This window comes from Vanessa atalanta, chromosome 20 (assembly GCF_905147765.1).
Source record: "Vanessa atalanta chromosome 20, ilVanAtal1.2, whole genome shotgun sequence".
In the NCBI taxonomy this organism is placed as follows: Eukaryota; Metazoa; Arthropoda; class Insecta; order Lepidoptera; family Nymphalidae; genus Vanessa; species Vanessa atalanta.
Window position 1 is genome coordinate 4,683,732 of NC_061890.1, and position 23,761 is coordinate 4,707,492.

Here is a 23,761-nt window from a genome sequence, read left to right on the forward strand (position 1 = left end):
ATCGATATCCTTAAACCATTGTGACAAACGTCCGTTGTAATTTCGAGACCACTATCGCTAACTATAATTTTCAGTATCAATTTTTTTAAAAAAAATATTCCCGAATGAAAAATCTTCATAAAATTTAATATATTTTGATACATACTGATAATTCATTATTGCTTTTGTTGCATTCAGTTATGCAGCTGCTGAAAGGTTCATTACAGCTTTATCTTGTTGCAATTTATAATAAAAACATTCATTTTGGCAAAATTAAAAGTAATTCTATAGACCATACATAAAGCTTTAATGAATTACAATAAATCGATCGTAGCTGCAACAATGAAAACAAAAAGTAAAATTTGTAGTTTGAGAAAATATCGTCGAAGTTTTGTGCTTAAGTTACTAAAACAAAAATTGCATTTTATTTAATTATTATGCTGGCTTAGTGTAAGGATATTTGAAAACGATAATTCCTCGTTTAAACTAAAGAAAACACAATTAATATTGACAGTGGAATTATATTAGGAGTATCATTAGCGTTCCGAGTTCGAGACGTCTGTCGTGCTCAGTTGAGGTAACCGCGGCACTGCGGGGCGCCGCACAGGCACGGGATCTTTTCATCTTCGAGCGGGAACTTGTAGTCGTAAGTGATCTCCTCGTCCACGCCGATCGGTTGTTTGGAATATATTACTATCTTCTTTTGGGACTCTATTGTTATAATTTTTGCGTAGCAGTTCGGCTGTTGAAAATATAGAAAATAACAGGAATGTTATAAGAAAATATTTGAAATTTTTCGCTTTTGTAATGGAATCAGTTCAAGAATACTTGCAACGAGAGAACGAGCAGAAACAAACAAGCATTAGAATTGAAATAAAACTAGTTTTTAACGGATTTAATCGCGTATATTCGCGAGCACTTTGCAGTCTGCCCGTGACCACGAACACTGCAAAGTGCTCGAAACGTCGGGATGTTAAAATAAAATAATTAATATACGCGATTAAATCCGTTAAAAACTACTTTTATTTCAATGTGTAATAATCGCGAAAATCTAAGACAACATTAAGCATTAGAATATTAATGTATATATAAAGCTTTTTACAAGCTATTGTGATCATTGCACTCACATTGCAGCTGTGGTTGATGAAACGCGCCAGATTGCCGCACTTAGTCGCGTCGATGATGGTGTCGAGGTCGATGCGGAACAAGTACGAGCTTCCGATACCGGTGGCCTCGTAGTGGGCCTCGCGCACGTCAGCCACGATGGGGCGCACCATCTGGCCCACGTACTCGATCACCATCTCGTCCGCGGCTATCGGCTCCTACGATATCATTTGGCTTTTTAAAATTGTACTTACTTTTAGTAGTAACTGCAATTGAATATATCTTTTATTTTATATTTTCGTTATAATTAACGATTAGTTAGTAATTTTATTACGTAAAAAAACTTACCTGAGCGAATAAGCCCCAATCGTGAATGCCAGATTTGGCAAACTTAAGCTGCTTCTTTCGAAATTTGAGTTGATTAAATTTAAGGAGATCAGAGTCCGTGTCCGTTCCTGAAATAGCAATATTAAGAATTAGTACATTTTTATTTATTTACATAACATACATACATACATAAGCAGCCCGTAAATGTCCCACTGCTGGGATAAAGGCCTCCTCTCCCTTTGAGGAGAAGGTTTGGAGCATATTCCACCACGCTGCTCCAATGCGGGTTGGCGGAATACACATGTGGCTGAATTTCGTTGAAATTAGACACATGCAGGTTTCCTCACGATGTTTTCCTTCACCGCCGAGCACGAGATGAATTATAAACACAAATTAAGCACATGAAATTTCAGTGGTGCCTGCCTGGGTTTGAACCCGAAATCATCGGTTAAGATGCACGCGTTCTAACCACTGGGCCATCTCGGCTCATCATCATTTATTTATTTATCTTATCTAATATTATTGCAACGAAATCTTGCTTGCTAAATGGTAGTTTAGTTTTTTTTAAACTAAAATTAGGAAACTTTAATTTGAGTTTAATCATAAAATTGATTGTATCTGCAATATATTTACAAAATTAAATTCAAACTTATTATATATATATACATAAAACAGGGCACCGTTATCACTGGTCATGTATTTACCGAACGCGGTGAGCAGACGGCGCTGGTTGGAGCGCGCCTCGCGGGACAGCAGCTGCATCTTGGACGCCTTCTTGTCGTCGGGCGGCGCGGGCACGGCGGCGGCTCGGCCGTGGTGGTACTTGTACTTGGCCTTCAGTCGCGCGTCCATCTTGTAGTAGCCCTCCGTGCGCGCAGATCCGCTCGAATGGCTCTGTGGGTAGGAAATTAAAATGACACTCATACCGAACATACATTCAACCCACGCAATATCGAGTTCTGCATGACGACGACAGTCGGCATAGTACCTGCAAGTCCTCGTACATGTTGGCGTGGCGCTTGGACTTCTTGCGCGGCGGCGAGTAGGTGAGGTCGGTGGGCGGGTGGTCGACCCAGTGCGTGTCGTTGAGCCAGTAGCCCTGAGCGTCCTCGGCCAGAAGCGCGTCGTAGGCGCGGCGCAGGAACTCCACGTCCTCGCGGTCGATGCCTCGCGTCAGGAACTCGTACATCACCTGCATCTCCGCCATTATGTCGCGCGGCTTGAACGTCACGCTCGAGTACATCTTGTCGTACGCCGGTAGCGGCTCGTACAACCTACAGGGAAGCAGATCGTGTGTTATCATGCAGGCTCTGTACATTACATTGTTCGCAAACATAAAATTAGCTTTAATAAAATGCTATTTAATTTATAATATAATAAATCTATCTATCTTTTCCCGACTTACTTATTCTGTATTTCAGCCAATTTCTTAGACTCATGTTTTCTTTTGTATGGCTTTTTAGTCTCTTTTTGTGATTTGACCTCGTCACTCTCAATCTGCGGCGACTCGATCTCCGGCTCAGCCATCCAGGTGTACCCTATAAGTTAAGAATTTCCAATGAGCTAATAATACAAACTAGGAATCTACAAATTTTAAAAACATGTAGATTTCTATTCATTTCCTAATCATAGTAAATTCTATCACATCACGTACCGTGGTCGTGCTGCAGATGGTTGGGGCGCGGCTCCTGCCGCGGCGGCGGCCGGCAGTACGAGTGGTCGAGCGCCACCTGCGACGCCTGTGACGCTTGCGACGCCTGGGACTGCGGCGACGACGTCTCCGACAGCGCGCTGTTCGCCTGTTGTTCGAGGAAAGGTTTTTAATATAGACTCTCTATAGATACTTTTATGTAACTAAAGAATTATAAACTTACTTCCTTGACGCCATTAACACTTGCCGCAGACTCCGTGTAACTGTGACTGTCACTGACAGACGGAATCCTCTGTCTCTCGACTGGTTTCTTTTTCTGTCGCCTTTCTTTTTTCCGCCTCGCTTCAAGAGGTTCTTCTTCCGATGTGATCTCTCCCTCTTCAACTTCTGCTTCCGTTTTATTCTTTTTAGGTGATTTGAGATGGTTCTTAACTGGACTACTTCTAGATTCTTCCTCTTTAGATTCAATTTTACTGAAAAATATTAACAAGTTAAAAAAATGTTTTTTATATAATATTTTAGGTTTAAATTTTAAGTTGGCTATATATATAATAACAGTGTTTACTATTTTATCACGATCTGTCCATTCGGTTTAAGAATATAATTTAAATTCTCTAACCTTTCGTCGGGTGCTTTGTCAGGCGGCGGACCCGCGTCCACTTCCATTTTACGTCTCTGTTCTTCTAAGAATTCTCGTTCTATCTGTTCCATATACTCAGTGTTTCGTCTCCTCCGTTCCTGTAATTAATAAAAAGGACGAGTTTTTAGTGCAATCCGGTATAAATAATGTGGTAATTTGAATTATTTTTAATTAATATTTCTTAATAACTGTACATGTTTTGCCTAATAATTGCCTTACCTGATACTCTCTTTCTTCTTCCGAGTCTGAATATACTCGATCCAATAACAAATCTGTAGGCTCCTCTTCTGGTGATAATATAGGAGAGCCGAGTCGATCGTCTGACGCTTCCACGGGTGGTATGGGAGTTTTTTCTGCATAACATAAAAAATAACGTTAATTCCATGTCACGTTTATCGAAGTAATAAACAAAAATAGAGCAAGGTAAAATATGTATACCTCTCCTTCTAAGCTCTTCTTCACTGTCCGATGACGACGAGTAGACCCTTCTCAACCTCTCCTTATTAGATATGACCTTGAACTGAAACATATTTTCTTATAACACTGGATGCTACGAACAAATTAACACTGTACGGTCGCATATATAAGACCGTTTTGTCAGGCCCCTCGTAATCGTGTAACGTACCTCCGCCTCGTCGATCTCGGAGTCGTCGGTGTCGGAGTATATGCGCGGAGCGGCGCCCTTTTGCGTGGAGCGCTCCGAGCCCGACCACGACGAGCGAGACGACGATGATGACGACGACCTGTCGGACGAAGATCAGCCTTAATTAATTGATTGGATCGAATGGATAGGACAGAATCTCCCTACATTGTTATTTCAGTTCAAATTAATATATATTTTTTATCCCAACCTTGACGAACTGCTGGACTGTCGTCTTCTACCAGTGGATAAGTATGATCCTGTCGTCCTATTTCTAGGACTCGTGGGCACTTCTTTTTCTTCATCCGAGTTTTGAACAATTTCCTCCTAAACATTAAATTCGTATTTTATAATTGTTTAAAATGAAGTTCTATGGTATTCTAACAATAGATAAAATTCTGGGTTACTTGATCACTGAGCCGTTTAGATGAGTCTTCATCCATGACGACAGGGGAAGGTATTTTCCGTTTTTTTCTAAAACTCGGCATCTTCGGTATCGTGGCGCGGAGACCCAGTCCGATGCCCACACTGTATCCTCCGAGATCTAATCCTAATTCTCGAGATTCCATTATAGATTTTATTGAATCTACCGTCTCTTCTTTCTTATTTGATATATCCTAAAAAATAATATGCACTTGTTAAATTAGCCGATTTTAAAATACACCTCTTCACCCAATCAATACTTGTTGTTTACAATAAATTGATTCTTGTTTTTCTGCTAATGAAATCTAATTTTTCTTTTCACCTGTAATGGCTGCCCTATCTCCTCCTTGAGCGGCTTGACGGTTTGTCTCGTTTTCCGACTCTGCTCGTCCCACCACACCTCGAAGTTTTTGAAGGCAGTGCTCTCTATCATTTTCTTGTTGAAATCTTTCTTCAGGATTAATTTTAACTCTGACGTCACTCGCTCTATTACGCTGTTAATCGTGGGATAGTACGGGTTGTCTAATTCCTAAAAATAAATGACATAGAAATATCAAAATCCATTAAATTAAGAAACGAAATAAGGCTAGTCGACCGTCGGCCGTTCGTACCTGGTGCGTGGGCTGGTGCTCGGGCCGGTGCGGGTAGTGGTGCGGCAACAGCGGCGGGGCGGCGAACGCGCCCGCGCCGTACGCCAGCGCCATGTCCGCCACGCCCGGGTAGGCGGCCGCCGCGCCGGGGTACGCTGCAGCGGGGTTACCGATTATGACGTAGCACGCATTGTCTTGTATAATACTGCCTCGGTGGTTTGTAAGACTGCATATCTCGAGGACTCCGATTCAAACTCTCAGTCGAAACAATAGGAAGCAAACCAGTAGCAAACTGGAGTTCAAAATTCTGGTAGTGTTTAACGCCGTTGACTCCGCGTCCCATCGGATTATTAGTGTGTAAGTGTAATACGTCGTGACGCCGAAGTCGACATATGCTACGTACCCGTGGTCGGCCACACCGGCTGGTAGTAGTGCGGGTGCGGCGCGGGCGGGTAGTAGTACGCCTCGGCCGGCACCTGCTCCTCGATTTTGGCCTCCGTAGACGACAGCGATGACAGAGACATCTGAAAACGACGAACTAAACTTTAGTTAAAGCTACGTGTAGCCGCTGAGTAACTTAAATTTATCGTTTTCATATTTATCATAGCAATCAATGAATTTGAAAATCAGTTTAAAATATTTTATATGATGCTAATTCATGTAAAAATCTTGTGCAAAATAATTCATCATAAAAGATTCAGATTCATATTCAGTCATTACACATTGATCAATTCATCGTCTATGTCATTGCACAATTCAACATTTTAGACTATTGAGAAGATGAAAAAATAATTATAACTTAATTAATCAATAAAATATTTAGGTTAATATAGGTACTATATATAGTATTAATTAAAATGATAAATAACCTGGTCGTCGTCCAAATTGTCCTGGTCCTTATCCGGCGGCGCGGCCGGCGACCGGCGCGGCTCCTCTCCGGTCAGCAGCTCGTCTTCCGATGATGATATATCCGAACCGATCTTGTCAATTTGAGGTAACTTCTTGCGATCGTCTTTCGCTTTCTGTATATAGATAAACAAATTCAAAATCAGTTTCTTTTTTTAATAATTAGATACAACACGTAGTAAATATATTTAAAGCTTAAACAACTGACATTCCTGGGTGAAAGCGAAATTGTACAAAATAAGCGAAATATTAGTACCTTTTCGACTGTAATTTTGAGGCATTCCAGATAGAACTCTCTGCTCAAATACGGGGATGGAGTGTTTGACAAGGGCTCGGGGTCTACGTCTTTGTTCTGATTAAAGGATATTATACTCTCTCGATCTTCGCTACCTGAACCTGAAAGGAGATAGAGAATTTGAAATTACTTAGATTACAACACGAGTGAAATTAATGTTAAAAATTTCATATTTCTTATAGAACAAAAAAAAAACTCGCAATAAATGTAAATGTAGCTGAAAAAGTTGCATATATAAAAACCTTCGTCATCCGTTGGTGGATTGTGGGCATCCAAGTCCGGTATCTTGGCAGGAAGGCGGTCGTCATCCTCCTCCTCAGAAGACATGCCGAGGGAAAGAAAAGGCGGAGCGAGGCCCCCGCCGCCGCTTGCACCTTTTAAAAGCATTGCGATCCTGTAATATTAATAAAAATATTTTAATTATCACACAGAAAGAATATTAACTGCAATACTTGTCTGACGTCTTGTCTAAGCTCTTCAGTGCTTCATACCTGGTGTCTAGGTCGACGTTTTTTGGTTCATCGACTGGCGGAGGGGGTTTGGGCTCGGGTTCCTTCACAGCAGCCGCCTCCTGAGGGGGGACTGGCTCCTCGCTTTTACTTTTAACCTCCTGTAAAATTCAATTTTAAAAATCATAATTGCTAGAAAACATGCTGGAAAATTAAAACATAATTTTTAACTATAAAATGCAATACATATACCTAATTAATTAGATAATATATATAATTAAATACTAGTATATATGTACTTGATATGAAAAAGTGATAGCTTAAAAACAAATATATTATGTAAGGATTCCAGAAGCAAAACATTACATGCGTGCATGCTTTTAATACAAATATTATTGTTATTTTTAAAAGCAATGATTATGAATACACTGATATTACCATAAAACACGAAAAATCCAAGACAGAATGAATCTGTGATTTAGGACAAATATTGTACATGTGGGCAAGAGTTATGTTGACGAACTCATTTGTTTAATTAAAGTCGAATGCGTATATGTATAGGGGATTTTAATTTTACGTTTCTCATATTATATAAATATCTTCTATATAAACTACCAATCATCCACACAAATGTAACTACTAATACAGGCTACAACATCCAGTGGCCAACGAGTAAGTGGCGCGGTGCCAACCTTGTCGGGCGCGTGCGGGCGCGCGGGTTCGAGCTCGTGCTCGTGCGCGAGCGCGTGCGCGTGCGCGTGCGCGTGCGCGGGGCGCGCGGGCGGCGCGCGCGGGGAGGGCTCGCGCGCCTCGCTCCACGCGCTCACCGGTTGCTCCGGCTTAGCACATTGCACACACACGAATATTAGCTAGTGTTTAGGACTACCACACTGACCTGCGTTCTTGGAAAAGAGATGCAGTAGGGCGTTTGTTTGCATATTGAATATATTTTTAATTAGTAACATTATTCGACTTTCTTCATTTCAATCGTTTCCATTAACGGCTATGATTTACGATTTTATTAAAACACAGATGATAGCATTATTTCTTAGAAAAGCAGCAGCGTTAGTAAGTTAAATAAAACGATAAGAGCATACACAGATTTGGACACGCTTTACAAATGTAAGCTGAATTAACTTTGATAACATATATTATTTAAGTTTTATGAAGCTATTTACTCAATAACAAGATTTATTTAGTGGTTTTAGCTATAAATTCTTATGCAAAAGAGTCAGTATAGAGATGAGGATGGCCAAGGTGATGTATTTTCTTCAAACATAGCAACAATTATTGGATAGATCATAGAAAAAGCAATTGACGATTTATAGGAGATAAATAAAATGATAGAATTGTTAATTCTGGTCGTATTATGGGTGTACAAACAAAAGCTTGAGTCGTGACGAAGAATTTAATGTGATTGTCATTTCGAATTTGATTTGATATATACAGAACGACATTTATGGAGGAAGTAGTTTTAAATTTATAAGAAATTTCAGATTGATACCGAGTTAGAGAAAAAGCTTTTCCTCTAGTTTCCATCCGCAAAGGGAGTACTCACGTGGTGATGGTGCGACGCGTGCGGCGCGCGCCAGTCGCCCCACCACAGCCCCGAGCCAGCCCCTCCACCGTATCCGTAGCCGTAGCTGGAAACACCGCGACGATAATTATACATCTGTTTCTTGAAAATTATTCTAGTCTAAAGCCGACGACTACATTATATAAAAATGCCGCTTGTTTTAAAATTTTATCAATGAATATGCTGCACAAAGAACTTAGGTTCTTCTAGATGTTAGCATCTCATCAACATGAGTTAGGAGCGCATTGGCCAATTAATACATTGTTAATATTTCTTACAGCGCCAATTGTTTTTCGTCGTTTATGATAGAAATCTCTTAATTCTACTTTATACTATTCAATTGGTCAAACTGGTCAATTTTATTTAAAAAAATGCGTAATAAGTTCGAATAGAGTAGAAATTTACAATAACTAATGTAATTGTAAAAGTTTTCTTATATTTAAGAAACATTTTATTAAACCAATAAATTTGTTTAATCAAATTTTTTGAACTTTAATTAGACTTCTTAACTATTTGTTTTCTTGTATCTGAGACACAATTTCAACTACATAAAATTAAAATAAAAAATTTAAAAATAGTAATTTCTCATTATAAGTGACTTTCTGTATGATGTGAGAAATGATTGCCATTAAAAAGTTCTTATGTAATGTGTCGACTCACCTGGGTTGGTAGTAAGGGTCGTAGGGCAGCGGCGCGGGCGCGTAGGGCATCTCCGCCACGTGCGCGCTGGCGTACGTCTCGGCCGGCTCCGCGCGAGCGTAGCGGTCCCTGTGTCTAATATGCGGGCTCCCATTAAGTATCCATTCGCAGATCATTGCTTTGAAAATCAATCAAACGCAGTCTAATCTAACAACAAGTTATGTAAACAAAAATATCGTTTTTTTCCTCGCATTTCCGAGTTGTCTCAAGGTTGCCCTAAAGGAATTAATAAACTACTAATAGAAATTACATACATGCATGAACAATAAAATCATTACTTCTTTGGATAACTGTGTAGAAAATGTGCTCTATCATAAATAAAAATATTTTTAATACCTGCGCTTGCATTTCCTTTTACAACGGCCGCTTGTAAAAAATATATACAATAATATAATTATACACACTTAAAAAGTTATTAAATAATAATAATAACTTTTTTTATGTTAGTATTTCCGCAGAAGTGCTGTCCGTGCCATTAATAAGAAATTTCGACAATTTGCTTACCTTTTATTAAAATAGGGAACAATGAACAAATTTTTAAAGTTCAACAGACAATCAAATTAAAATTTCATAAATATAATATGATTTTTTGTTTTCTAATAGGAAAAAAAACTTTATTTTAATAATGTAGTATAAGTTCATTTCTACACTGCATTAAAGTAAGAACAAGAAAACAAAATGTCAAAAAGACCAATGCTTACCTCTCTCTATCTCTATCTCTTTCTCTATCCCTATCCCTGTCCCTGTCCAAGTCTCTGTCTCGCTCGCTCCGGTTGCGATGTCGATGCCTGTACTCTCGCTCTTCGTCTGACCATCGTGTATTGCTATCATTATGCTCTACATCCTTATAACGAGGATATGGTTCCTTGCAAAAAAAAAGGGGATTTCGTTAAGACATTTTAATTCAACTAAAAAGATATGAATCATACTCTGATTATCAATAACAACCATAATTACATAATACCAGATAATGAATAATTAAATTGAATTAGGTAATTTAAAAAAAAACAACGCGTAATATCGCCTCGTATAATGATTTACGTATGGCGTAAAGCGTAATCGTCTTAGCGATTCGTACTTGAGTAAAATTGATAATTTATGTTTCTCTGATGAGTACCAAACATTTTAGACCTGAATCTTATTATGAAAAGTTCTTTTAAAACTTTCGTTTTAAAAATACATTTACGTAGTATTTACGATTGATTTTTTAATTACATGTTCAAGTTGTACAAGTGAAGCTGAAAGAATAATTTTATTTATCTATATTAACCTTGTCTGTTAATTTTGTATCTTCTAATCTCTTACTGAGCGCGGGATCAAGCTTTGGTGCTCGCACATCTTCTACGAGGCTTGGTACTTTTGCAGCTGACGTTGCCGGCTGAGGCTTTCTCTCCATGGTTTTATCCTCAAACATCTCTTGACATTTTTTACCAAAGGGGTCGTGGAACACATCTAGCACCTATAACAAACAAATTTACGTTAATATTTATAACATTTACAATGAAGATTTAAAATGTATACTCTAAAAAAATCTTTACTCTAAAGATACTTGTCCAATACAAGATTTAAATATTATCTCTGGTAGATAAATGGCTTTTCTGGGGCACTAAATAATAGTTTGCCTTTTTTACAATAGCTGTAATATGTGTGTGGCATAAAGATTGATGATTTCTATTGATGATTTCTTTAAGATGTTAGTGTCTTTACTTAATTAGGCTGTATATTTTCGAAATAATATGATATTCCAGGATTATTTTTACTAACATATAAAAGTGAACATTTTAATATGGTAGCCATGCATGACTCCATCGTTCAATACATTTAAAAAATATTAATTATTTATTGGTTGGCTACATGACTAAATTAGGAATCAAAAGAATTTTGTATCATTAGCATATATAAAAATATTGCAGATGTAAAATACTGTGTATGTCTGATGTAAGGGACAGTGAAAACAAAAGAGGGCCTACTACAGACTTGAGATTTTATCACCCACTCTCAGTCAAAATTTTCTGATGAATGAATTGATACTCTGTCAAACTCTTTAACATAATCTATGTAGATAATATGAAAGTTGATCTATGTTCCAACTCACTATTTGCAACTGAGACATCTAAGTACTGTAAATCACACTAATATTGTTTTCTCCATAGTAGCACAAATTATACTAGCCCTGCTAATAGACTTACAATTCCATGTACAAAATATCAAATTTTTTTCATTGATAGTGTCATATGAAATTTAACAGAGACTGATGTCTATGTAATGATGAAGACAAAAAATTGTTATTAGTTTGAGTTAAGTAATAGGAGTGTACAATGTTTGTAGAACTTTAATTTTATATAATAGTTTTCTTAGACTATAGTTTTCTTTAATAGTTTACTTAAAGCCTGTACTTGAATAGAGATTTCTTCAAAAGCTATACATACATATTAATAATACAGTATTTTAAAACTTTTCATTCATTGTGTTTCTGTTTATTAATATTGTTTACACTATTTTCTGTGAACTTTTTGAAATAACACTTTACGAGTACTATACAGTTCTTAAATAAAAAAAATATCACACTTTGGTCTAAGTAAAAAACTTATTACTTTGTTTCTTGCCATCATTGGTTTGATATTTAAAAGAAGAATTGTTTAACAAATCACTCACTAAACAAATACTATAGGTAGCACAATAAAAAATAATAATTTCAAAAACAATTACTAAAGTTGACAAAATCAGCAGTAGATATTACTTTTGTCGATTATTTCAATAGCGTGTCCCTAATATTATGTAAGGCTATCAATAAGGGTATACATATATTGTACTTGCATATATCTTTTGTACTACCATTCTTCTCTACAACTTCATTGAATAAAAATGGCTGTTTCATATTTATTTATTTTTTGTTACTTGCATATTCTTTTAAATTTAACATTATCATTAATCACACTAGGATATGTGTAATGTTCCTATTGTTTCATAAACAAAAACTTTCTAAATATACATTTTAAGCCTTCATAATTTACATTTGTTAATTTCTTCGCAACAGCAGCAAATATATTTGATTAGAATTAAATCTTGTAATAACACTCGTATTATTGTTAGCAAACATAACCATTATTAATATAAATTTTATTTTGAAAACGAACAGAGTACCGACACATTCATAGTAATACTAATAATTAGCTATCAAATAATAAAAAATGTAAAATCACTGACCTGGCCCATTACAGATTTGCCATTATATTTCTCAACACATATTTTAGAATATTTTACATCTTGAAATACAACTCTAGCAAATCCCAAATGCCTATTTGTTATGGGATGGTAAAATATTGTCAATTCCTCACAAGGGCCGACTTTGTTCATCATGTCAGAGAGAAATGCTTTATCAATGTTATCATTCAGGTTTCCAATAGTTATTTCCAGTTGAGGAGGGATACCCACATAATTTTTATCTATTCTGAATCTGAAAAGAATGATAAAATTTTGATGAAGATTTTTGCATATTGCATTTTAAAACTCCCGCCATCTGACATCTGTCAAATTATAATGTTGATGGTACATACATTAATGAAATAATAAAAAATAAGGTTATTGTAAGAAAAATTAAATGAACTTTTGAAATTACTTAGTTTTGATGTTAGTGTTGGTTAATTTTTTTTAAATAAACAGGAGATGTGCATTTGAAAACAATAATAATCGCTGAGATAAATAACACATAACCATATAGATTTCACATACCAATTATTGTTTTAAATTATTGAATTAAGAGCTCATTATATACAAATTTATTAAAAATTTCTCTAATGTATTTAGATTTTCTATTATTTATGTATATGTCAAAAGAACTATCAAATTAATTGTAACCAAATGTTTATATTATGATCTCTGTAAATTGAAAATACCTAGGCACTGGCAAATCCGCAGGTTCTAACTTATTCCAAATTCTAGAGATTTGAGATCTTGGATCTCTGCACTGTACAGTTGGATATGTATTATCTCCAGGAACCATTCCATCATATCTGTATAATTTAGTAGCTCCTTTTACAAGAAATGGGTCTATTAACAATTTATAGTTTTTAGGTGCCTTGTGAAGCACTGCGTTATGACCTGGGGTTCTATGCTCCATGCCTCCATTCATTCTGAAAAACAAAAAAGCAAATAATGTTTATTGAACATAACCTAAAATTCTATTATACATTTATAGCAAATACAAAAACTGATGCTAATACAAATATAAGACAAAATTAAAATAAGGTAATTGAATATAAAATTTAACACAAAACAGCTAAATTCTTATAAAAACAAACCTGAAATATTATTGAAACAATATTGTAAAAAATATATTTCTCGTTTTTACACAAATCTAGCAAGATATTGTAAAAACATCATGTAAGCGTTAAAATATAACGATCAAATTATAATTAACATTTTTATAAAACAAATTTTACTAAGCTAACACAACGATATTGTATTAAAAAATATTTTTACAGCAAGCACTCTCCATGGTGACGGCCACTCGACTATGATGAAATGTATCACACAATAATTATTAAAAAAATATATTGCCTATAGATGGTGTGGAAACGTAATATTTTTCATTGAATAATATTGAAGACAAATATATAAATATTTTAAAACTAATTTATTTAAAAATAAACAACATATAGGACGCTGATTTGACTATATAGATAACATTCACCATAAAGTAACTTTTTTATTTTATTTTATACTTTTGCCTCGATAAATCAAACACAGCTTAAAGTCATGTACACACTAGTATCTAAGAAAAATCAAACGCAATAATTGTATTGCTAAAAATTTCTAACAAAAGAAAAATAAAAGTACATTTATCATTATTAAAAAATACAAAGTCGAAAAAATCTAAAATTAAAGAACATTATTAAGTAAGTTTCACATATTCTTAAATAGTAATACATATTATATATAACAATTATACAACAAAATTAAATAAGGTATGATTTGCCTTCTTTTAAAAGTTTAGAATTATTATCATAATTGTTAATTATTACTTCATAATATAGAGACATTTTTTTTATCAATAAAATGCAACATTCAATTCATCAATGTAACATAGATTGCTTGACTATTTTTATTTTCCATTTACTATTTTGAGGCCTTGATTTTTAAACCTCATTTAAATTATCATCAGTCTCTTCAGACTTTTGAATTTGTTAGAAAAAAAAATATTATTCATCAAAAAAGTACAATGTGTGCCAAATACACACATTTTACATAAATACAGATTTTTCTTTCGCTTATAATCAACAATTAATTTAAATATTATACAGTAATAGGAATTGTCAGATAGTTATTCTATTCGTTGCTTTTGTAAGTAACTTTAAAATAATAATTAGACATTTTTGTTATCATTGAGTATAATATATATTTATATATTTCATGTTAAATGATGTACGATTGTACGCCTTAAGATTGTGTTAACATCAGATTATATTACTGTTGTATTTTTATGATATAATGATGTACAATTATATAGTGAATATTATTCAAATATATATTAAAATTGTCAGTTTTTTTCAAAATGTATTAGATCAATATTTAAGCCTTTTACTTTGTTGATTATATAACTATGAACCTCGTTATATATTTTTGGACCAATAAGATAATACGACAATCATCACCATTTTCAATTCCTTTGTCAGTCTACTGTTGGACATAGGCTTAATCTTCCATGGCACGCCATGGAGTTCGGTCTTTAACTCTCTTCTTATATGGTTTTTGTATATTAAGGCGTCAGATTGTTAGCTGATGAGTTGTCTTTTGGCCTCAATGTAAGTAAAATAAAGCTACCAAGTTGTTTCATAAGTAAATAAACGATTTGGCAAGTAATATCAACCCTAGTTCATATCTTTGCAATTCAGTTTCCTCCGACTATGATTTTTTTTAACACACACAAAAACACTCAAGAAATTAGGTGATTTAGTTCATTTTACGTCGTTTTCATTTCTTGTTATTAGAATTAAGAAGAGCACTATAAAAGGCAGAAAAAAATGAAGAGCATTACAGTAAAGCGAATTGACCAATTATATGTAAATACTCCGAGCCGAGATGGCCCAGTGGTTAGAACGCGTGCATCTTAACCGATGATTTCGGGTTCAAACCCAGGCAGGCACCACTGAAATTTCATGTGCTTAATTTGTGTTTATAATTCATCTCGTGCTCGGCGGTGAAGGAAAACATCGTGAGGAAACCTGCATGTGTCTAATTTCAACGAAATTCAGCCACATGTGTATTCCGCCAACCCGCATTGGAGCAGCGTGGTGGAATATGCTCCAAACCTTCTCCTCAAAGGGAGAGGAGGCCTTTATCCCAGCAGTGGGACATTTACGGGCTGCTTATGTTATGTATGTTATGTAAATACTCTATGTACTATATATATGTACCATATTTTATAACATACTATATATTATAGTGAATTTTATGTTTAAAAAGCTCCATGCTATTTTCAGAGATCTGTATTAAAAATAAGACACTTTAAGGCATTTTTAAATATCAATAAAATAGTATAATTCCGAATGGTAACACTAGTCACTGTATGTCTAGTAATAGCTGTCATCTGATAAACTTTTAGATTCTGGGTGTTGCATCATCGATCTAGGTAATCTTAAATAAAATGCAATACTAGGTCATAATTTCAGACCTGAATATAAATAAAACCAATCTCTGCATGTATTTAGATAATGTTTTAAATGTCTTATGCTGTCATTACAGATAAAATGTCGAACAAAGTGTTCCCCGTGGTTAGGGCTGAAGAGGAGGAAGAAGAGCTCGTAGATCCACAGCAAGCATTGAGGGTATGTACTTATTATAAGGTTTATTTATATTCGTTCACCTTTAATTACTAAACTGCTCAAATGTAATATTAATTTTTCATAATTATGATAACCTCATATTGATCTTTACTTTTTATTGATTAGCTAGCTAGCTCATATTGTATAATATTATAGTTTAATACAATAAAAGCTAGCTAAGAAACATTATAAAAGACTTTAATAAATTAAATATCATATCTTATCATAGTTGTTCAAATCAGTACCTTGTCACTGACTTTATATTTTTTGGGTGTACAGCACAATTGATAAACAAATATTTTTATCCTTTGTAAATAATTGGAATATATTTTGACATACCTACTCGTATTTATGTATAATAATTTTATGAATTTATGTTTTATTTTTGACAACAGGAACAATGCAGTCAGAAATCAGATGCACAGAATATGTGGTCAAAATATCAAGAGTGTAATGACCGCGTCAATTCCAGATCTAACACAGCAGAAACATGTGAAGAGGAACTAAGGGACTATCTACATGTTCTGGACCATTGCGTGAACAAAGATCTTTTCAAACGATTAAAGTAGGATTTTCTGTAGACTTATTTTAAATCCACCTTTATATTGTCATTGTTATAAATCCTTAAGCTTGTTTCATCAATGAATGTGTGAAAATATTTTATTTAAGGTGGAATGTAGATTGTTAATAAATTATTTTACTGGAAATAAAGGATTGTCATTATTAGACTTACTGTTTTTGTAAATAAATAAGTTCAGTTTACATATTTCTTTTAATTTATTTTATTAATAAAAAAGTATATATAAAATTGAATAATACAATAAAGATCATGTTTACTACCAGAAATTTCAATTAAAATAAAATAATGAAGTTGTAGCCACAAGTGAAAACATTGTAGAACTCAAAATTGCAGTGCTATATTGGAAAACAGGTTTTTGTAGCTAAAATATATATTTGGAATGACTACAAACAAATGCACATTTGTTAATAACTTATTTTAAATTACAATAGAACTCAGTTCCATCTTAAATTGTAGGCTTACCAATTGACAATATGCTCATTATTACTCATTGCTAAAAATATAATGTCATTTATTTAAACAAGCCATGTAACTCAAGTAAAATATTAAAATAAAATTCTCAACTAAATAAACATAATAATAATAACTTTTTATAATAAAAACTATAAGTAACTTAAAGCTGTAAATAAATGTCAATAGAAATTGAAGCACTTCAAGAATTAATAAATATCTTTATTATAGAAATGAAGTAGCATTTTGATAATTCTATTTGTAATTATTTATAAAAAAAAAACATTATACACTTATGTAAATGATTGTATTTAAGCAAACATTGTTTGCATTGTGATAAAAGTGTAAATAGATAATAATGGAAAAAACATCTAAAGGCTCTCTATTTTTAATTATCGAGATCTCTAAAAATAAATATAATACATGGACTTTAAGCATCGTTCAGAAATGCAATTCTTAAAATACAAAACCTTGCTCTACCCTCATGAGGATATTTTAGTAATTTACATTCTATAAATAATTTTTAAACAATGTAAAAAAGCCATATCTAATTTCATAGTATCAAATAACTTATCACACTTTATAGTATAATTAAATAACATATTAACTAACTGGCGCCGACTTGTAAGACGTTAAAACATATTTCACAAACTCGCTGCGGTTTGTTCATTCCAAATTTGAGTATAGGAATATCTTGGCTAGAACACTTGTTACATAACATCCTTCCGCAGTGACGGCTGAAAATATAGTTAAAACAACATCAGCTAACAATCATTCTTTAGTAATTACCTTATGCGTGTTTTAATATTATATGAATTCGATTACGTTAAGTAATATTTATATTCAATAAGAAACTGGAACACAAAATAATACTATCGATAGAGTTGCTCATGGGGAGCTATCGATACTATCGATACGATGCGATTTGATATGCATATTTGTGTTGCTATTCAAGTTTGGTGTTGTAATAAAGAAGATTAATATTTCTTATAGCGCCAATATGGACGGTAGAGACAACTTATATGGTAGATTATTTTTTACCAATGGTGTTTTCGCATAGTGAGTGTGAACTTCGTGCCGCATTCCTGGCACAGATCGCTCTCGGCCCACGGTGCCTCCGCCGGCAGTGCATCCAGCAGCCGGTGCAATAGCTGCTTCGTAGCGACCTATATTCATTGATAATCAAATGTCACTTTTATGTTTTTGTCAAGTGTTATAATATAGCGATATTTGCAAAAAAAGGCAAGTATTTAAATTTGAAGCATTATTTATAGGTTTTTTTTTTTTAAATAGTTTGTTATATTTTTACACTGGTAATGATATTTACATATTTAATAATACTTTTTGTGTATAAACACTCAAACACAGATATAATGGTATGTTCATTCGGTAGAATATCTATACCTGATAGTTAAATATGGAGATACCATCCTTGTTCTCGTGCGCCAGACAGGCGCCGGCGCGCACGAGTACGCGGCACAGCGAGCCCTGGCCGTTCATGTACGCCAGCAGCAAGGCCGTGTTCCCCTGTACAGACCAGCCGCTTCATTATTCATATAATAATTCAGGCAATACTCTCGGTTTCAATTTTGAGGATACCGTCGTTGATTGAAATATGTAAAATAAATTGACCATAATCGTTACCCTATAACTTGGAATCGTTTATTGATGACAGTGTATTCATTCCGATAACGATTTACATTAAGTATATTTTAACAGCTATTACAAATTTCAATTAAAAGTTAAATTTAAAAATGGTTTATGATAATTTATTGTCATTATTAAACCTTGGTCTGTATTAGTAATTTGCAATTTCAGTCTAGTATTTTTTCAATGGGGTGAAACGACCCCATGGACAGATAAGTGTTAAAATACACCATACTACGTAATTTAAATTTTAAATAATAGGTACCTGTAAATCCGTTCTATTAATGGGATAGTCTGGCATAAATTCTAGGAAAATTTCACAGATTGTGGCAGCGTTGTCTTTCTTGCACCAGCAGAGTTCATGGAGCGGGTTGCGACCTAAAATTTATACTTTTATTTTTAATTTGCGTATATTTATTTTATTAATAGTAGAAAACAAAGTATGCGAAGTACGTGGCTGCAACTACTAAATTGTAGTTGCGGAAAGGAAATACCCAATCCAGATCGAAATAATGTCTGCATTAATGATACACTTTTTAGATTTGTGATAAACTGAAGATTGAACGATTCAGTTATCCGAATTAGACTTTTTGCTGTGGGCATTCCCATCTTTGTACCTAACATCGAAGTGACACTACGGCTACCCGAGTAGTGCCACCAAGCCCTACAGATTCCCCCCCCCCCCTAGGACCAACTTCAAATTCCCCTAAATAAGTCTAAATGTCGATTAAACATCCCTAAAGTTTTTATTGAATATAAGTGTAAACAATTTGAAACTAAACAATCTGTATGTTATATTTCTTAACTTTTCTTTTCTCAAATTTAGTTGTTATATAACTTTCATTTGGAATTCCTCAAAAAGCCCCCTCGATTCCCCCTAAATTTCCGCCTCGAACGTGTACATGGAGGTGCGAGTCACCCTTGAGGTTGGTGGCGGCGGCGTCGATGTCGGTGTCGGCGAGCAGCGCGCGCGCGGCGGCGGCGTGCCCCTCGCGCGCGGCCACGTGCAGCGCGCTGTCGCCGCCCGCGTCCACGGCGCCGCACTCCGCGCCGTCGCCCGCCAGCGCGCACACGATGCCCGCCTGCCCGTGCGCCGCCGCCACGTGCAGCGCCGTGCGTCTGCGCCGATACAGATTCATTGTAATTCACTGATCCTTTTATATTACGTAATCCAATAATTCCTTGAGTATTATATATTTATTTGAATAAATAAATATACCTCAAAATTTTGCATAAAATTATTTTTCAAAACTGACATTGCACCAATTGCCATGATTGATTGCTACTAACTAAGGTTGTCCGTAAAAGATATAATAAATGAATAAACTTTAATGATAATTATTAAATACAAGAAATTGAAATAAAATTTACAAAAATGTAGTTAATAAAGTTCATTGATAATTTTCTTTTACGTCTATCATGTAAATTTATCATAAATGTTTATATAGGAAAGTATTATATGTTTTGCTTTTTTTCGTATTATTAGTATATATACTTCGATTGTTGCTGGATTATTTATTCATCCAACGTCTTATTACATAATTACTTTTAACCAAACTGAACTTTAATGTCATTTCAGTTTCAATATTCTATTTTCTAAAACAAAAAAAATATCTGTGTCCGATCTACAATACGAACTTAATTCATTAGCAAGAGTGAAATACTTGCCTATTTTTCATATACTTCATTAAAAATTTAATGAAATAAAAACTCTTTACTCACCTCCATAGTATAATAAAATATTCGTTGCTAACAGTACTAGCACTTACTTGTGTGCATCCCTGTCATTCGGTCGAGCGCCGGCTAACAACAGACTCCGCAGTAAGACTTCGTTTCCGACTGCCGCCGCCAGGTGCAACGGTGGCGCTAGCGTAGCGTCCTGGACCCGCGAGTTAACATCCACTTTAACGGACATCAGGAACATAACACTCTCCATGTCACATGTTTGGATGGCGACGTGAAGGAAGTTACGGCCTTTCTTATCCACCTGGGAAAAAATTTAATATATTATCGTTTTTATAAAACCTTGTTCATATCTGACGATATTTTTTGCAAGCATCAAAATGCAAATAGGTGTCAGGTAGTACCTGTTCTGCAGCAGAAGGATTCTTTTCTAGGATAGCTTGAGCCGCTTTGTTGTTCCTTGCAGTGAGAGCGGCTGCGAAAGGCGTGACTCCCTTGTTGTCTCTCGCCGATAAATCGATGCCCGGTTGAGATAGCAAGAGAGAAATGATTGCTGCGTGTTGGTTTTCTATTGCAATGTGAAGCGGGGTTTTCCCTTCTGCGTCTTTAGAATTTATGTTTGCTCCGTGTTCTAGAAGTGTCTAGAAGATAAGTAAGCTTATTAAATATATATAAAAAACTTCACTTATGATTTTCGTTTTTTTTTTTAAATCATATTAGTACTTTCCTTTTTGCTTATTTTTTTATGATATCATAACACAAGTAGCAGTCATTTAACGTATTTACATACCTGAATAACTTCCGTGAGACCCCACGTGCAACAGAGGTGTAACGGGGCCTGCTTATCGGCTGAAACTTCAGCGCCCTCACCGTTAGGTCCCGTCTTCCTAGGACTTTCGACATCACATCCAGATCGGATGAGAAATGTGGCCAAGGTCTCCTTATTCTCATCTATTGCCCTGTCGTGATAAACATATTATAATACCTTTTGCGATTCGATTAAACTAACGTTAACCACATGATTGGTAAATTAAACATCTGATAATAAAGACTCATACTTGTGTAATAAAGTTTGTAAGCATCCATCGGGACCCGGTCCCCAGCAGTCGGCATCGGCACCATTACGTACTAAAATCTAAAATGAAACGTATTTTAATTTAAAAATCACACAAAACAATCGGAATACTCATATTTAAATCATAAAATTTAGTTTTTTTTTTTTAAAGTTTATAGGGTCCACACAACAAGGTCCACTCACACTGGCCACCTCCTCCTGGCCGGAGTCGAGCGCAGCCCACAGCGGCGGCACGCCGTGCGCGTCGAGGCGGCTCATGTCGACGCCGCGCACGCACAGCGCCTCCACCACCAGCCCCAGGCGGCAGTGGATCGCCAGCTGGAGGGGCGTCTCGCCGGCGTCGGTCCTGTGCGATATTAGCACATGTAAGAAATATCAAAAATACATACTGAATGATTATCAAGTTATCCCGCTTTACTAATACTACAAAAACATGTAGTGTACAGCGATTTTGATACCTATAGGTACCATTATATTTAATGTGTTTCATCTTTCAAATCGAACAAGTTTTTGTTCATTTCTATGGCATTTAGAATTTTTAAATATCTTCTTCGAACAGTCGTTAATTAAAATGTCATGTCAGTAATCTTATTTATTATTATATATGATATAGTAGTCATTTCATTATTAGTCGATTTGTATTTCGAACACTACACTTACAGTGCGTTCATATCAGCTCCATGATCTAATAAGAAGATGGCAGTCCGCGAATCTTCCTCCACGATGGCTTGGTGTAATAACGTAAATCCTTTTCCATTACGTATATTTGGATCCGCCCCACCCTCGATCAGGGGCGCAACTAGATGCTTGTGACCTAAAAGAATATTTTAGTGTATCGTTTGTTTATTGTATTTATATGATATTATAGATATATGAAATTAAATATAAAAAAATATAATCATTTCGTCTAACCAAACATATTTTAACTAATATAAATTAAATATAAGTAAAATTTTTGGTCAATATCAAGCATTACTCTTAGTCAGGCTGTCTACCGACATACTCTAATTTCGTCCACATTTTCCTACCCTGTGATATTATTTTCCTTTCTTCAGACCGGATAAATTGTTAATATATACTGAGGAATATACTTAATTATAAATTGCTTGCAGAACTTTATGTTACTAATTAATGTCAAACTTGATAAAATGTAAAAGAATAAAACTTATTTTCGACTTAATTAAATAATATTGACTACCGGTTCGAAATAATAGAATAATTAAGAAATTAATTTTAAGGTTTTTGTATAACGGGCACACGCAGAATAACAAACTCAAACTCAAATTCCTTTATTCAATATAGAAGTATTACACTTTCTTATTGATTGTCAAGTTAAACACTACCACCGGTTCGGAAAAAGAAAACACCCTGACCTGAGAAGAACCGGCGAAAGAAACTCAGCGGGACTTTTTTTTTTTACGTCAAATTAATTATATACATAATTGTATATGAGTAGAAACAGCCAGGAGGCGATCGTTTTATTCCCAAGGTGTGCTATCAAACATAAACTCACAACCTTTCGCACACAAGCGTTCCTTAACAATTTTTTTTAAATTTCGCAACAGAAGCATTTTGAACGCTTTCTGGGATCCTGTTGTAGAAGCGTATACATTGCCCCACAAAAGAGTTACTGACTCTATGCAGTCGAGTAACAGGAGTAACAAGTTTGTGTTTGTTCCTTGTACCAACGTTATGAGAATCACATTTTCTCATAAAACCATTAATATTTTTCCGTACATACAAAACATTACAGAATATATATTGAGAAGCAACAGTCAATATCTTAATTTCTTTAAATTTATACCTCAAAGATTCAACAACAACAATAGTTTAGGAACACATAGACACACTTTTTCATTTATATCCATAGAAAAGTTATTAAAATTTTTTTGCCCTTTTTCTATTTATAGATTACTAAAAAGCGACATCGATTACATTTAGAAAATACTCGTTACCTTCAGTGAGTGCAAGGCTGACGGGCGTGTCGCCTTCAGAGTTCTTCAGATTCAGGTTTGGTACAAGGCTTACATTAGAACGGTCGGTGGCTGGCAGGTCACCTTTCTCCACTAGTTTTTTGTGTTCTATGATTGCTGTTACTGATCCTTCGTGATTGTTTAACACGGCAAGGTGAAGAGGAGTTTGTCTGAAACATTTTAAACAAAAATAATTTAGAGATACACTCAACCTGCGGTACACCGAACTTTATTGAATGGTTCAGCTGAC

The 23,761-nt window shown here is 34.9% G+C and overlaps 3 protein-coding genes across 4 annotated transcripts in view; 1 reads left to right on the forward strand and 2 right to left on the reverse strand.

Moving 5' to 3' along the window:
* Positions 1-480: 480 nt before the first annotated feature.
* LOC125071799 (histone-lysine N-methyltransferase SETD1) lies at positions 481-13,892 on the reverse strand. Of its 2 annotated transcripts, none has more exons than XM_047682185.1 (28): positions 13,762-13,892; positions 13,176-13,412; positions 12,487-12,736; positions 10,550-10,738; positions 9,981-10,144; positions 9,241-9,354; positions 8,563-8,647; positions 7,047-7,165; positions 6,798-6,949; positions 6,517-6,656; positions 6,224-6,376; positions 5,758-5,878; positions 5,376-5,509; positions 5,087-5,293; positions 4,749-4,958; positions 4,553-4,668; positions 4,327-4,444; positions 4,140-4,221; positions 3,921-4,054; positions 3,681-3,799; positions 3,285-3,534; positions 3,065-3,209; positions 2,816-2,948; positions 2,399-2,684; positions 2,115-2,304; positions 1,432-1,538; positions 1,107-1,301; positions 481-721 (listed from the first exon to the last, which is right to left on the reverse strand). In XM_047682185.1, the coding sequence occupies exons 2-28, from the start codon at positions 13,409-13,411 to the stop codon at positions 548-550; spliced, it is 4,323 nt and encodes a 1,440-aa protein (XP_047538141.1). In that variant the 5' UTR covers position 13,412; positions 13,762-13,892; the 3' UTR covers positions 481-547. The 2 variants fall into 2 exon arrangements, with proteins under 2 accessions (XP_047538141.1, XP_047538140.1); XM_047682184.1 differs by having other exon boundaries at positions 13,581-13,853.
* Positions 13,893-15,814: 1,922 nt separating this feature from the next.
* LOC125071818 (cytochrome b-c1 complex subunit 6, mitochondrial-like) lies at positions 15,815-16,865 on the forward strand. The gene is made up of 3 exons (XM_047682211.1): positions 15,815-15,910; positions 16,024-16,106; positions 16,499-16,865. The coding sequence occupies exons 2-3, from the start codon at positions 16,029-16,031 to the stop codon at positions 16,670-16,672; spliced, it is 252 nt and encodes an 83-aa protein (XP_047538167.1). The 5' UTR covers positions 15,815-15,910; positions 16,024-16,028; the 3' UTR covers positions 16,673-16,865.
* A 562-nt stretch (positions 16,866-17,427) lies between these two features.
* The window catches only part of LOC125071658 (rabankyrin-5), a 45,651-nt gene continuing 39,317 nt past the window's right edge, over positions 17,428-23,761 (reverse strand). The window contains exons 10-21 of the mRNA XM_047681971.1: positions 23,494-23,681; positions 22,199-22,352; positions 21,722-21,884; positions 21,522-21,598; positions 21,254-21,422; positions 20,868-21,104; positions 20,550-20,767; positions 19,700-19,899; positions 19,046-19,158; positions 18,538-18,660; positions 18,175-18,299; positions 17,428-17,870 (exon numbers count right to left, since the gene is read on the reverse strand). Of these exons, the coding sequence (XP_047537927.1) occupies positions 17,741-17,870; positions 18,175-18,299; positions 18,538-18,660; positions 19,046-19,158; positions 19,700-19,899; positions 20,550-20,767; positions 20,868-21,104; positions 21,254-21,422; positions 21,522-21,598; positions 21,722-21,884; positions 22,199-22,352; positions 23,494-23,681 (1,897 nt within the window). The 3' untranslated portion in view covers positions 17,428-17,740. The remainder of the gene's footprint in view (positions 17,871-18,174; positions 18,300-18,537; positions 18,661-19,045; positions 19,159-19,699; positions 19,900-20,549; positions 20,768-20,867; positions 21,105-21,253; positions 21,423-21,521; positions 21,599-21,721; positions 21,885-22,198; positions 22,353-23,493; positions 23,682-23,761) is intronic.

What these genes read in the sequence shown, in the direction of transcription:
- LOC125071799 (XM_047682185.1), bottom strand. Translation starts at nt 13,411, where the DNA reads ATGAATGGAGGCATGGAGCATAGAACCCCAGGTCATAACGCAGTGCTT. An exon ending in ATACAAAATTAACAGACAAG is followed by an intron (nt 10,145 to 10,549) that starts GTTAATATAGAT and finishes TTTTTTTGCAAG; the next exon opens with GAACCATATCCTCGTTATAA. An exon ending in ACAATTTGGACGACGACCAG is followed by an intron (nt 5,879 to 6,223) that starts GTTATTTATCAT and finishes CGTCGTTTTCAG; the next exon opens with ATGTCTCTGTCATCGCTGTC.
- LOC125071818 (XM_047682211.1), top strand. Translation starts at nt 16,029, where the DNA reads ATGTCGAACAAAGTGTTCCCCGTGGTTAGGGCTGAAGAGGAGGAAGAA. An exon ending in ATCCACAGCAAGCATTGAGG is followed by an intron (nt 16,107 to 16,498) that starts GTATGTACTTAT and finishes TTTTGACAACAG; the next exon opens with GAACAATGCAGTCAGAAATC.